Consider the following 14,126-nt stretch of genomic DNA (forward strand, 5'->3'; position numbering starts at 1 on the left):
TAGATTGTGCTAGAAAGGTTGGACCAGATGATCCTTGAGGTCCCTTCCAACCTGGTATTCTATGATTCTATGAAAAGATCTAGTTATTTCACAAACTTGCTTCCTGCACACTAAGAATAGCAACAGTTTCAAAACAAAACCAACAGTATTGTTTAATCCATATAATCAATATGTAGATTGCACTGTCCCAAGTATTTCTTTATGAGTCATTAAACTTTCATTCAGAAGGCTGAAGCAAGATTTTCAAACTGTAGGCCATGGAAGTTGAGAAAAGCCTACCGAGGTCATTTTATCTCAGTCACAGAACCATACTCAATTGCTGGCAGCAACTCAGTTCTTCTAGGGAAAAAAAAAAGTACTTATACCTGTAAGTGGTAGTAACAACAATATTTTAATTTCCTATCCGAGAGGAACAGAGTTGTTGTTGCAAATTAAGAGCTTAGTGATACCCTGACTGGAGTAAGAGAGACATTACAGCTACTTTTCTGTTCTGGGCCCTGAGGGTGTGAGCTGCTGCTATCTGTGAGAAACTAGAGGCATAACAGTTGGCCTTTGCTTGAATTCACATATTGTAAAGTTTTGCTACAGTGAAATAACTACTTTCAAATTGTCGTGATAAGTTAACCATGGCTGAGGGTTCAAAGAGCAACATGCCTACCTTGGGTTTCAGACTAATGGTGTTAATAAGTCAGAGTGTGGTTTTGCACTTGCACTTAAACAAATGTAATTCTTTGCTGCTGCCAAGAGCTGTGGTATTGGTCTCTCCTAGCACGCTCCCTTCTACGTTGCGTCTATTGGTTGCCAAGTCACAGTCAGAGCCAGTTCAGCTCACAGGTTTGCTGAAAAACCACTAGAGAATCTCAAGTTTCAATCAGGAAGTCTAGACTGTGTTCAGGTAACTTCCCTCTTGCTCCAGCCGGGACTGGCTAAAATTTCCTCCTCCTGTGTTATTTTTACTCCACGTATGTTGCACGGGCAGAATATTCTCCCATCCCGCCTTTACCAAGGAGACAGAGAACCGGGGTGTGGGAATCTAAGAACTGTAGTCCCATTAAGATATCCACCACTTATTCTTAGAAGAGTATGCAGTCCAATCAACAGCTGTTGCTGTTTCTATGAGGAAACATCCATACAGGAATCAATTTTCTCCCATTTTGAGATAAAAATATTCTCATGGACAATTCAGCAATATATTATGAAAAGCATTTCCAGAACATGTTGATTTGTCTCCCACTGCAATGGAATTATGATTTGCTTGCCACAGAAGATGGGTATAAAGAATATAAGAAGCCTGATCATAAATTCCAACTTGCTGGAAATTATATTCTACCTGCAACCTCATCACATCAGAAAGAGCATATAAATGAAAGTGTTCTCATCACCACTTCAGCTGCTGCTGCATGCCATAAGAATTCAACTGTGCTGTTCTGACACTGCACAAAACTCTCCTTAAAAAAAGGAGAGACATGGTTCAATGAATGATCTTTTACCACACTTTAATACTTCTTGCTCAGAATTATATACTCCTATCTGGTAGTTTCTCTAAAACTTAGACCTCAGAATAAACCTTAGAATCACTTTCTTGTGTCCATATACTTATTGGGGATTAAGTATACACACACTAAAAAAATGCCACTATTGACTGGACCAGTCACAATCATTATCATTAAGCTGACGTTAGACAATAGGAGAAATTTTTGCATCTATGGACTAGTGCAATCTAAATAGTCGATAGCAGCCTGAAAAAGAATTCTGGCAACCTCAACACAGAGAAGACTACAACGAACTGCAACACAGTATCACTTCTGGAAAACAGCACTAATCTTTGGAAATCACTCAGACATGGTTTATATTTATTTTCTACACAGTTTAGACAGCACTGTTTGAGCTGGGTACAGGAGCTCCTGTTTTGTACAGGCCCAAAAAATTGTGATAAAAGAACTAAGACTGTCATTTATTCTTATTATAATCTTACAACAACAGGAATCACTGTTACTACTCCAGGATACCTTCTCTAAGGCAGAGATTCCAAGCATAACTTAAAACTCATTCTTATCAATTTAGTTTCCTAAGGAAACAAGTCTTAAGATATTATACTCCTCTGTGCTCGTGTCTCTCCGTCTTCCCCTAACCAATGTATTTTGGACTGGCTGGCTAAGTTCAAGCACTGCAAAAAGGGTAGAAGTCTCAAAAAAAACCAAAAAACAAACAAAAAACCACCTGCATAACTGCATTGCAAAAAGCTGTCAAGAACAGACATATAGAAATAAGATTCATCCTAGACAGAGGTTAGACCAGCCTTGAGACATGTGCATGCACACCCAGAAAAAAACCTATATGAAACCTGGTTCAATTTACAAGCTACTGGAACTACTTTTTCCTCCTCTAGACAACTAATTATTTTCCTGAGGAAAAGCCATAACAAACACTTAGCTCTTCTCTTTCTGACCCAGTTATTTCAAATAAAGTAATTTAAACTCAAAGAGGAAAGCTAGTATATGCAAAGGAGAATAGAATATTTATGACTTCTAACTCATCATCAGTAGTTCTTCTTAGCTAATCTAGAACCACTCAAACAAGAGCAGGGGCTCACGTATGAAGCAACGGTATTAGTAACAGTGATATTTAATCTGTATTCAGATCTTTTTAGTGGATTTGTTTTAAAAGCTGGTGCCAAGCAAAAATTATCTTCTCTTAAAACAAGTCTGAAATTACTAGAATTTCTATTCAAAGGTCAGTTACAGAAAGATTAGCTTTTAAGATACTATCAACAAGCACAGCAATTAATAAAGTAACTTAATCTTGAAATGAAGCTTGCTTTTCAAATTGTATAGTTTTCTGGTTTTGCATGGCGAAAAAAAAAACCAAAGAACTGGAATAAAATGAAGCAGATCCAAACTGAGCTGTCATTTTATTTTCTTTTATCCTTATCATACCCTCCCCCAAATGAATAAACTAACAACAAAATCCATGCAATGTTATATTTCTCAGCTTTCACTAGTGGGTTGGAAAGCTTCTAAGTTATTTTCAGTAATCTTGAAAAAAGCTATTAAAACTTTTTATGTGATCAGATTACATCAATAATTTGAACAAACTTTAGTACTTGAATTGTTTTTTTTTTTTTTATTTTGTATGGGTTTTGGAGGGGTTTTTTGTTTGTGTTTTTTTTGTTTGTTTGTTTTTTTGTTTTGTTTTACACACACTGGGTGCAGTAGGTAGCTGGTTTCCTGCGGAAAAGAGGCTTAAGTGATCATGCCCCTTTCTGTGCCCTACACTTTCCCATAATTCTCCACCTGTTGATCAATTCCAGTCAAACATAAAGTCATGGAAGATGTCAATAAATACAGATTTTGTGCTAATAGGAAGGTACAGAGAAAAGAAAGTCACAGGCCACAACAAAGACAGTTGTATCCTAACGCCTCATCAATCCCAAGCAGCCATCAGCCAGCTGCGCGATAAACAGACAAGTTAGCTGTCTGTGTGTGCTGGTTTTGGCTGGAATGGAGTTAATTTTCTTCATGGTAGCTAGTATGGGGCTATGTTTTGGATTTGTGCTGAAAGCAGTGTTGATAATACAGGGATGTTTTAGTTACTGCTGAGCAGGGCTTACACAGAGTCAAGGCCTTTTCTGCCTCTCCCACCAGTGAGCAGGCTGGGGGTGCATAAGAAGCTGGGAGGGGACACAGCTGGGACAGCTGACCCCAACTGATCAAAGGGCTATTCCACACCATATGATGTCATGCTCAGCATATAAAGCTGGGGGAAGAAGAAGAAAGTGGGGGACATTCAGAGTGATGGCATTTGTCTTCCCAAGTAATGGTTACGCATGATGGAGGCCTGCTTTCCTGGAGATGGCTGAACACCTGCCTGCCGATGGGGAGTAGGGAATGAATTCCTTGGTTTGCTTTGCTTGCACGCATAGCTTTTGCTTTGCCTATTAAACTGTCTGTATCTTAACCCACGAGTTTTCTCACTTTTACTCTTCCGATTCTCTCCCCCATCCTACCACAGGGGTGGAGTGAGTGAGAGGCTGCGTGGTGCTTAGTTGCCAGCTGCGGTTAAACCACGGCACTCAGAGACTCTGTGCATGCACTGCCACCTACCCAGTCGGAAAGGTACAGGACTTCGCAGATCATTTAAGTGAATGCCATCGTATCTGCAGTTTCATAGTTCTCTCTTTTACTTCTCATGTTTATTATTTTCATTTTGTATAAACATGTATATCATTTTCATTATGTATAAACAATCTTACCTTATTTGGTATAGGGTGTGTACTTGATCTTCCATCAGATGATTTTGATGTGGGGCACAGGCTATCACTTTGAACTGGAGCCACCTAAGAAGTTTCACATAAACACTTATTAAAAAGATATTGAATTTTGTCATACCATCATCAAACAAGAAACAAGGCTACCATCCTCACTCACAGAGCATGCAAACTGTGACACTGTGATGCTATTTTAGGAAGTCTATGACAACTATTTCCAAATTTAAGCTTTTGTTCGGGTACTGAATGCATCTTGGGTGCAGAGAATTTCCTTCTGAGCCACAATCACGACAGAAAACAATCAAATGCTGTTGGCTGGATTTCATTGATTTAATTAACAACTTAATTATATATTCCATTAAAATACTATTGTCGTTGCCTTCAGGTAGTTCAATACTTTCGTATATTTAGTTTCAAACACATGTTTTCAGAGCAGCTTTAAAGCTTTTAACAAAACCAATTCTAGGCTTTTCAGATCATATTAAAATTAGAAGTATGCCAAAGAAAATAGGTAGAGCTAGAAGTGTTATCAAACCACACTAGAAATTAGAAAATAAGTGACACAGTGTTTTGTGTCACTTACTGGGTTCACTCTGTGTTACTATGTTGTAGCAAAATATTAGTAAAGAGTACTAGGGTGGCATTAAAAGTAATACAATAGTCATAATCTTTATCTTTCAGCATTGTTTTCTGATAAGTTATCTTGAAGGCATTTCCTATTATACTACCTATAATAAAGACTTGAAACAGTATAATACCAGAACAGTACCCAAGCGTCCTTAATTTCAGTTTGTTCTTCATCATTGAAATGAAAATGAATAAAGAATTATGAAGAAAGAAAGAAATTACATGTTAACACTACTTACTTCTCCACTGCCTGAAATCTTTTTCTGCTGACATTTCCTAACAACCTCCAACAACAGGGGACCACCCACAGTACCTTCTGCTTCTATAATTCCCAAATCTCGAGCTAAGTTTTCTCGACCATCAAGGCCATTTAGCTGGGGGGGGGGGGAGGGGAGGGGAGGAGGGGAACACATAAAAAAAAAATCACAATACAGAAATAAGTCAGAAAACAATACATGTTTTGTAATATAACTCCTAAAGCTTTCTGGTCTTATTTAACACAGAAATATTTTGACTAAACAGTGATTATTTAAGACTTTCTGTTGCACGTGAACTAAAGTAATGATAGCCTGTTGCATCATTTACTTCTGATCTGTACCTGAACTTATCAGAGACCATTCAGAGTTGTTTTAAATACACAAGTATTCATCATTAGCATGCTTCAGGATTTAAGGATTTATATGGTCAAGTTACTTTAGCCTATCACATTTAAAAGTGGATCCTAGGACAGCTAGCCAGTGGTTCCAGCAAATTCATAGGTGATGGAGAGTCCCCATTCCTGTGCATATAGAAATACGCCAGCATAGGTCAACACTTACTTTCAGTCTCTGTTTCACTTTAAAAAACCCCACAGATTTGGACAGAAACAGGGATGAAAGTAATTCAATACCAGAAAAAAAAAAGTCACGAAAATTTGAAAGAAAAATACATTTTATAAAACTGAACTCCACATTATAGCAGAAGCAGAACACTGCAGCAAACCCAGGTTGGTTGGCATAATCTCAGAATTGCAATACCGCAAAGGGCACCAGTTCATCTTGAACTCTTCCGATTATTTAGTGACACTTCCTATCAAAACACTGGTCAAGCAAATACTGAAGCAAGCCACCATTAGTCAAGCACACTGAAACATGGAGGATAAAAAGATAATCCAACAGACTGCTCAGAGACAGGGGCTAATAGAATAAGACAAAGTAAAATCTTTCAGCACTATACACAGTAGTCTTGGCCAACTTGCTTAACTTTAGCCAAATTTCATATAAGCACTGCAATAGCTGAAAAAGACACTTTTCCTGGAAAAAGGAAGGGGGCATTTCAAAGAGCATGAGATGCCTTTACAACGCAAATGAAGCACTGCTCCCAAGAGTGAGCAGTAACATGACAGAAAGCACAACTGTTTCTATTTGGTAGCATGAACATGAACCCTTGTACAGATGTGTCCTATTGCAATAAATGCAGCTAAGGACATTCAGCAAAGGACAAAGGTGTATGGGATTGTCTTTGATTAAGCCTCTAAAAAGAAACATGAACTTCTGAGAAACAGAAGTTGGATTTTTAATAAATTAACTACTTAAACTGACATTGAGAATAAAAATGAGCATTTGAGATGTAAAGAGAAATTTTTCAGTTAAATGGAACTGTTTCAAACCCAAATTTATTATTAAAACCTTTATATTGTAAAAAGAGACAAAGGGACAAATATGACGAAAAACCTCTAACTCAATATCAAAAGCCTAAAAGCAATCAGTTGCACTACATGATCATTGTAGGTCCCTTCCAACTGAACTATTCTATTCAATCACTTTTTGTCACATACATCTGCACAAAGTCCTTTGTTTCACTGAAATTTCTCTCAGAGTAGATTATTGACATTATTTTAATTTTCATGTAACAATACTAACTTAATATCAATAGCATAGTAAAATTATTGGCAAAAACTGTTGCAGGAGTATCCTGTTGTACATACCGTTATATGATTTCACAAAAATAATTAATTTGTTAATTCACAATTAACATATTATGAAGCATTGTTTTTAATAAAGGGAATACTCATTCATATTAGCACACTTTCCTGGAATGTGTGACTTTATGGCAATAAGTACCTTTTACAGACTAAATATAAAAAATTATTTAGAATAAACACAAGTAAGAGGCTTAAACAAATCTACTATAGCTTCTGCATTCATTGCCATGCACTCCAAAAAATCAGCATAGCATATAAGTAACTAGTATATCTTACTGTGCTTGATTCAGGCTGAAAAACAGCCAACGTAAAATCAAGATTGAAAAACCGTAGAAATTCTGCAACAAGACCTGCTACCAAGCGACCTAAAAAGGAAATGAGAAGAGTAAAAATACACCAGATGGAAACAATTCTTACTTCAAAGATTAACATTAACATGGCTTAAGTATGAACATCTACGTTAATTCAACATTCTTACAAACATCATTTAGACATTCAGCAAACTACCACCACATAGCTAATTTGTATACCAATTCCCTAATTTCTAACTCAGCCATCGTATCAAAGTTATTTAAGTCAGCAATACTGCAGAAGCATAAATAGAGATTGCTTACAAAATTCAGCTATAAGATTTTTTTTTTTAGACTATTCAGCTGTTTTAAAGACATCATTTTGGCATTTCTCCTATGTGTGCATTCGCTGCTGCACCTCTACAGTGAGTTTTCACTGCTTACTGTTTCTATTGGTCTAGAATGGCTCCGAGTTAGCATAATCATAACTCATCATGAAATATTGATTTAAATGCATTAGTCACTTCAGTTAAAAATACAACCTCAGCAACATTAACTTCAAAAATTACAGATTGAATTCTATTCTGAATGAACAGTAATTATGACATTTGACAGGAACAAAAGCATCCTTTATGTCATGAAGACTGTACTGTTAATAAAAGATTCAAAGATTTAATCCTTTGTTCCTTATTTTTATTACTTTGAGAAGTATACTAAACAAAGAACTTACCATCTTTTGTACCTAAAAAACTTTTCAAGCTTTCATTTACCAGAGGTGTTTTGTTCTGTCAAAAAGCAAAAACCAAACAGTAAATAACATCATCCTGGTACTAGCAAGAAATTGAAAACCATAGCAAGCTGCTGTTTTGGTGTATGCTATTTCACAATGATGCCTGGCACATGTAATTCACTTCTTCAAAATCTACCTCTGTATTAATTCTACTACCTACAAGCAAAAGCTGCAGAGTCATACATGTACTTAGGCAAATTAAAATCGTCTCAGTATTTCTATTACAAAAGCTACAGAGCTAGAGCAGTTTCACCAAAATTCTTAATAGCATACCGATCTTATTTACTTAATAATTAAAGAGTTAAGCAGATAAATTCCCAAATTGCTCCTCTAATATAGTGCCAAGTTTGTTTAAGGAAATTCAGTGCCACTTTTTAGAAAAATGGGAATTTACAAATCATCTAGACAAAGCGTGGACCGTGCTAATTAGTGGTTCACAAATCAATACTAATCTTCTATTAATTAAAAGACCTTCAAAGATATTATGAAAATGCTTCTGCTCCCTTGTTAGATTCACCCTCTTCGGTTTTGATTTTTAAACAGAGATAAATCAATGTGCTATGTTTGGGTTCGTCAAAATTGTTCAGGGATTTTTCAAACCAAGTTCTAAATGCCATTCATAACATATCAAAATATCCTGGGTAAGAACCTAACTTGAAGAAAAGGATCTCTTATAGGCATTTATCACTATAGTCTTAAATGCTAACACACACAAGAAAGTGCTGTGCGAAAAAAGAAATATATCTTGCTTAGTATTTCGGAATTCAGATTAGTGATAAGTTAATATATTTTCAGTGTCTCTATAGTGTAAAATTAAAATATCATGATACATTTAAGCCTTTTGAAAAAAGGGTGAGTTGAGATCAACTGTAGCAAATCTCTCTTCAGCCCTATTACTCTCTAGATAGTCCGGGAGGTTGTTCTCCGAGTATAATATGCTGAACCTTCCCCTAAGAGATGGCACTGTTCTGTTATATCTTTCTTCCATTACGTCTTCTTCAGCAATCTTATGTTAGATTTCTGGAATATGGAATCTCATACCATAGAATAACTACTTCCCCTCCTTACTAATGTCACAATAACAGATGTTTCACTTGTGCAACTTTCCAGAAAAAGCACAACCATCTAACTACTGGAAGAATAGGAGAGTTTTCCATTCCTCTCTTTTGAAACAGAGAGCCTGGGCAGACAGCACCATCTCCTCTCTAGTTCTAGAGAATGGAAAGACACAGGAAACAAGGCAATGCCAGCAGAAGGGATCACAAAACTAGAGTCTGCATACCACAGCAGTATTGTTAATCACATTAGTATCATGTACCCTTAGTACTACTACATTGTCAAGGTATCAGGTATCAGTACATAGTCTATCTCTTAATTCAGAATTCTTCCTTAAATAAAAGCAAATTATCCTAAAGTAAGCCTACAACATCCTTATGAAAATACCAAAAGCATACTTGGCAAGTTACTGCATTAAATTGCTTTCACAATGCACTCGTCAAAAAATCCCACTATAATACTTCACATTTCAAAAGATGTTATTCCGATTTGATGAAATCTTGATCAGTCACCTAGATTTTTTTGGTTTTAAGAAGTATTTGATGGAAAAGATTTTTTTTTTTTTTTTTGTGGATAGAAGCAATATAAAACCAGCAGAGATAGTTACTTAAAGCTACAGTTTCAAAATGCTATGGAACAATTCCTCTTTCTAAACATCAGGAAACATCCTGGTAGTCCTGTTTTACGTTCTTTAAGCATCATGCTCTTATGCAGTAATACATAATTTTCTCGTTACATTTCACAAATATAAAGTATTAAAGCTATAATATTTAATTCTACAGGAAGAACTATCAGGATGCTGTTTTGTTTGGGGTTTTTTTTAGCTTCTCTTACCTCTACTTTCTCTTGTTCTTCTAATGCCAAAAAAACAGCTGCTCGCAACTCTGCCTGCCAAATAAAAAAAAAACAAAACCACAAACAGCATTTCTATAAGCACTGTTTTCCCTACGCAAATAGAATGCAAAGAGCCAGCAAGTAGCTTAACAGCTATTTGTTTCTCCTCAAGCAACTTGGCATCGATTGTAATCTACATCAGTACAATTAAGACACTTAAGATTACAGGCAATGTGACTTGAGGCTGAGAAAGAAGGGTTTTCAGTCTGAGAAGGAGGGCAGGGGGGGATTTGATACAAGACTTCCTAAATTATTTCTTCATATACGAAACAATTCCAAATTACCTACATTATCTCCTATTAGTTTCTTCTGAGAGTTAAGAATTCAGCTCTCTCAGGCAGCTTTGAAACGCCTACTCTTCATTTACAATTCATTCAGGAAACATGAACGAATAGCTTGTGATAATATATTTCAAAAAGTTAATGTTAAGATATACAAATTCCTGTGATTTCTTGTCAGATCACACTCAAAGAAACAAAATTTCTCAAGGAAAAGAAATCATGATTCCCATCATTCAAATATTCTTGTACTGAGGTTTTACCTAACTGATTTTGAATATCTTAATATCAAGGATCAGAATCCTTCTAAGGACTATTTTGAATGTTTAAGCTTAAGCTTTGCCCACTTTTAAAAAATTTTTTTAAACACTACAGTTTCTCTACTTCTTTCATTGAACACATCAAATGGACAACATACATTACATTTAATGGAGGAGTTTGCCACTGTAATCAGCTCTTACTCTGACATTTTCAAGTAGCCAGTAGATAACACTGCAGTAATAAACTATAAAAGACAGTGCTACTCTGTATGCCAGTTTTCTCAAGAACAAAGAAGAAAGCAAGCTTTTAAAGCAAGACTGATTTCCATAACTAAGAACAATACGAAGAGTGGATTTTCTCATGTATGTTACAAAAGGTAACTAAACATGGATTATCCTGTAACTGTTCCCTCCCACCAAAAAAGACAAATCCTTTCATGGGAAAAATAAACACTTCCTTTTTAAGCATAATCCTCTTCAGACACCTTTTTAAAAGACAAAAAGTAATGCAAAAAAGTTAAAAGTTAAAAAGATTTCCCATCAAAAGAAGTGCAAAATGCTTACCACAATTGTACAGGATGGTCATACTGACACTGCAGTTGCATTTTTTCAGGTGCTGGGGTACAGCATTCAATCAGCAAATCCTCTTATAAGCCATTAATTTAAATATTATTCTTACATTTTTTTCAGGTGCTGGGGTACAGCATTCAATCAGCAAATCCTCTTACAACCCATTAATTTAAATACTATTCTTACAAAAACGGTTTACATTTAACTTTCCTACCAACAGCTAACAACTTGTTTATTTAGTCTTACATCACTATGAAAAACTTCAAATGGTTGCAAGGCTGACTTTCTTTTCCACTGATGCCACAGAAAACAAGTATACTTACACAAGAGGACAAGAAGAATAACAAAGCATTTGTGAAACAGACTCCTACTACAACTGTTCAAAATAAAAGACACCAGCCATTATGTGTGGGTAGGGATAAACCCCCTTAAGGGTCTGGATCATGAGGCTGCAGAACAAAGTTGTCTGAAAGTAGGTGCCATTACACCAGCTGCTCCAGAGTATGGCCTGTTTGAGATTTGGGAACAATATCACACTCTCATTCCTTTTCACATAACTGTGATTATTTGCGTGCTGCACTCCTCTAGGTCTAATCCAGTGGCTTTTAAATACGATCTGAGATGCTTTTCTTCCTCTTCTTATCTATTTAATGACACTGTCAATTTCTCCTAGATGTTGCCATTCCCCATTAACAGCAGGTTCACCTTATATTTCCATTAGTGCCCAATTAATATCCTTAAGGACCTCATCAGCAGAAGATAATGCCACTAGTATTTACTACATCTCCTTTTGCCTTACCTGTAGAATCTAAAATACCACCCTACAGTTTTTCCGCAGATAAGCAGCCCTCCAATTGGTCCTTCAGTCCTGCGAGCATCACAACAAATTTGAAGTTAAGCACTCCTGTGCTATATCCACAAGGAAGGTTTACACCATTCCAACACACTGACCTTCGTCCTTTGAGGTGGGTATTGCTCAGATCATAGCAAGATATCCTCAAAATACCATCTCAATAAATTTAGACGTGGAACCATACACTTGAATCTGTGTGAGGTTAAAGCAGTAATTATCAGGTTCATGAGAAGAAAGTAAAAAGCAACAATAACAAAGCTGAGGCCAAAGGAAAAATCGCCCCAATACAAGGAGATGAATCATACTACACAGCAGGATGGACAATGTCATATAGGCTTTTCAGGACCTGAGAAAAGTCACAGAGAATTTGAACACCAGAGACCGACACCACCATCATCAGGTATGGTCAGAGCAATTTGCTCCCACCAGCAGATATGGAGGCTTATATAACTGCACAGATTAATCCATTTACACAGTGTTCTTCTCCCCACCCCCCACCCCCTTTTTTTTTTTTACATAAGCATGAAGGTTTTGCATTCATCTTTGCCCTAGTACCCTTTGGCACCAGCCCAATCTGTGTTCCATACATTGTTACAAACTGCTCTTGCCATCCCCCTGTTCTACACTGCCCCATTCTGCTAGAGGTTTTCAACATAATCCAAATACATTTTGAAGAATTTTATTCACAGTCTAGCAGTAAAGCACACCAAAGCTTGATAGTCAACTTCCCCACCCATATCCTTCCTAAGTCTTCAATAAAACAGGATTATGCCAATAGAGCCAGATGTTGATGAGTAAGGTGACAGCGTATGTCTATCACTCTTGCATCCACCAAACCCACAGGCTTCTTTCTCATCCTGTGGAAGGTGCCCATTCCCTTCTATCCCTAAGAAGTTTTATCAGGCAAGAGCTCATACCAATGAGACAGCAATTTGATTTCACTGAACTTAGCTAAAATGAGTAAGGCTAGCATTGTATATGACAACGGCTGCCCGTAGTCAGTGGGGAAATGCATGGGTCAGTATTTTAAACCAAAAGTACATTTCCCCTTTTCCTCCCAGGCATTTACAGCTCACCAGACGACACTGTCTCTTGCCAATTGCTGTTGCACTGTAAATCAGAAGCTTGTAGTCCATGAAAGCATCTTTTCTGCACTGGGCTGTAGTATCCCTCTTCAGAACTTAGATAAATTCATCCTGCTCTAAATACAGAGCCTTTTGCATGTACCTGAAGTACTGTACAGGAAAACAACTCCCTCAGTCTGCAGTTCCCCGGGAAAGGGGAAAACAGTTCTTACTATCTCAAGAGCTCCTCAAACACATTTTTTAGGTGGCACCTCAAAAATGCCAATCTGATTTGGCAATATGCTCTTAATAGTAAGATAACAAGACCCTACCTTAACAAGGTTATTAATCTGATTTAGCACACTTCTAAAAGCCATCCACAGCAGCTTTCATCCAGATACTGGATGAAAAGTAAAAGGATAAGACAGAGACTGTCCAGGACTGAAGGATGACCTGTAGCCTATAACCACCTCCCACTTGCAGACTCCAACACATACATATGTAGCATGCCCCTGGAGTTTTCTTTTCTTGTGGCATTTGTCTTTTATTGTGCTGGAACATGTTTGTCCAGCACTTAAAACAAGAGAGCTTACTGTCCTAGGACAAAACTTGAGACATTGTTTTCCAATAGGAAAGCACTTGGGGACTTCAAACTCATTTCTATGCCTCAAAGCACGTAGGCACATCAATGACCAAGGTGACTTCTTATAATAGGTACTAAGCACAAACTGCATGTGGCTTATTCATTGCACACTGGTCTCCTCTGCACAGCTACACAATTCACTTGCAAACATCCTGGTATCCTGACACCTTCCAAGGAGATCTCAGCAAAATTATTTTTTCCCAAACTTTATTCATACTTTCTACTCCCAAGGCAATATTTTAGATGAACAAGCAATGGCTTCACGACACTGATCTTGATATGCTGTGGAATGCTAGATCAAAAAGCAGTCACTTTAATTTCATAAAATGTTTCGTAAATGTAGCACAGTTGAGTAAGACATTGTCTGCTAGTTGACAAAGCCTTGCTGTCTGTTTCATGCATCTCTCAACATCATTTCTACAAACCCCCAGAGTCCTGCAGCTTTTGCAGAGGAAGTCCTACTTTTTTTTTTTCCAAAGACCTATTAGCAGAAAGCATAATATAAATTTCAGCTACCACCCTTCTCAACCTGCTGAAGCAGCTGAGCACAGTTTTTGAAGCCGCATACAGG

General features: G+C 37.0%; 1 protein-coding gene across 3 annotated transcripts in view; it reads right to left on the reverse strand.

The window, feature by feature from the left end:
- The window catches only part of CEP43 (centrosomal protein 43), a 30,827-nt gene that overhangs the window by 11,927 nt on the left and 4,774 nt on the right, over positions 1 to 14,126 (reverse strand). For 2 of the 3 annotated variants that reach the window (XM_087775448.1, XM_009471073.2), the window contains exons 2-6: positions 9,828 to 9,881; positions 7,878 to 7,932; positions 7,134 to 7,222; positions 5,134 to 5,268; positions 4,253 to 4,336 (exon numbers count right to left, since the gene is read on the reverse strand). In XM_087775448.1, coding sequence (XP_087631574.1) covers positions 4,253 to 4,336; positions 5,134 to 5,268; positions 7,134 to 7,222; positions 7,878 to 7,932; positions 9,828 to 9,881 — 417 coding nt within the window. The remainder of the gene's footprint in view (positions 1 to 4,252; positions 4,337 to 5,133; positions 5,269 to 7,133; positions 7,223 to 7,877; positions 7,933 to 9,827; positions 9,882 to 14,126) is intronic. The other variant, XM_087775449.1, reaches the window with a different exon arrangement.

This window comes from Nipponia nippon, unplaced genomic scaffold (assembly GCF_047370975.1).
Source record: "Nipponia nippon isolate SJK-2023a ecotype South Korea unplaced genomic scaffold, ASM4737097v1 scaffold_4, whole genome shotgun sequence".
Classification (NCBI taxonomy): domain Eukaryota; kingdom Metazoa; phylum Chordata; class Aves; order Pelecaniformes; family Threskiornithidae; genus Nipponia; species Nipponia nippon.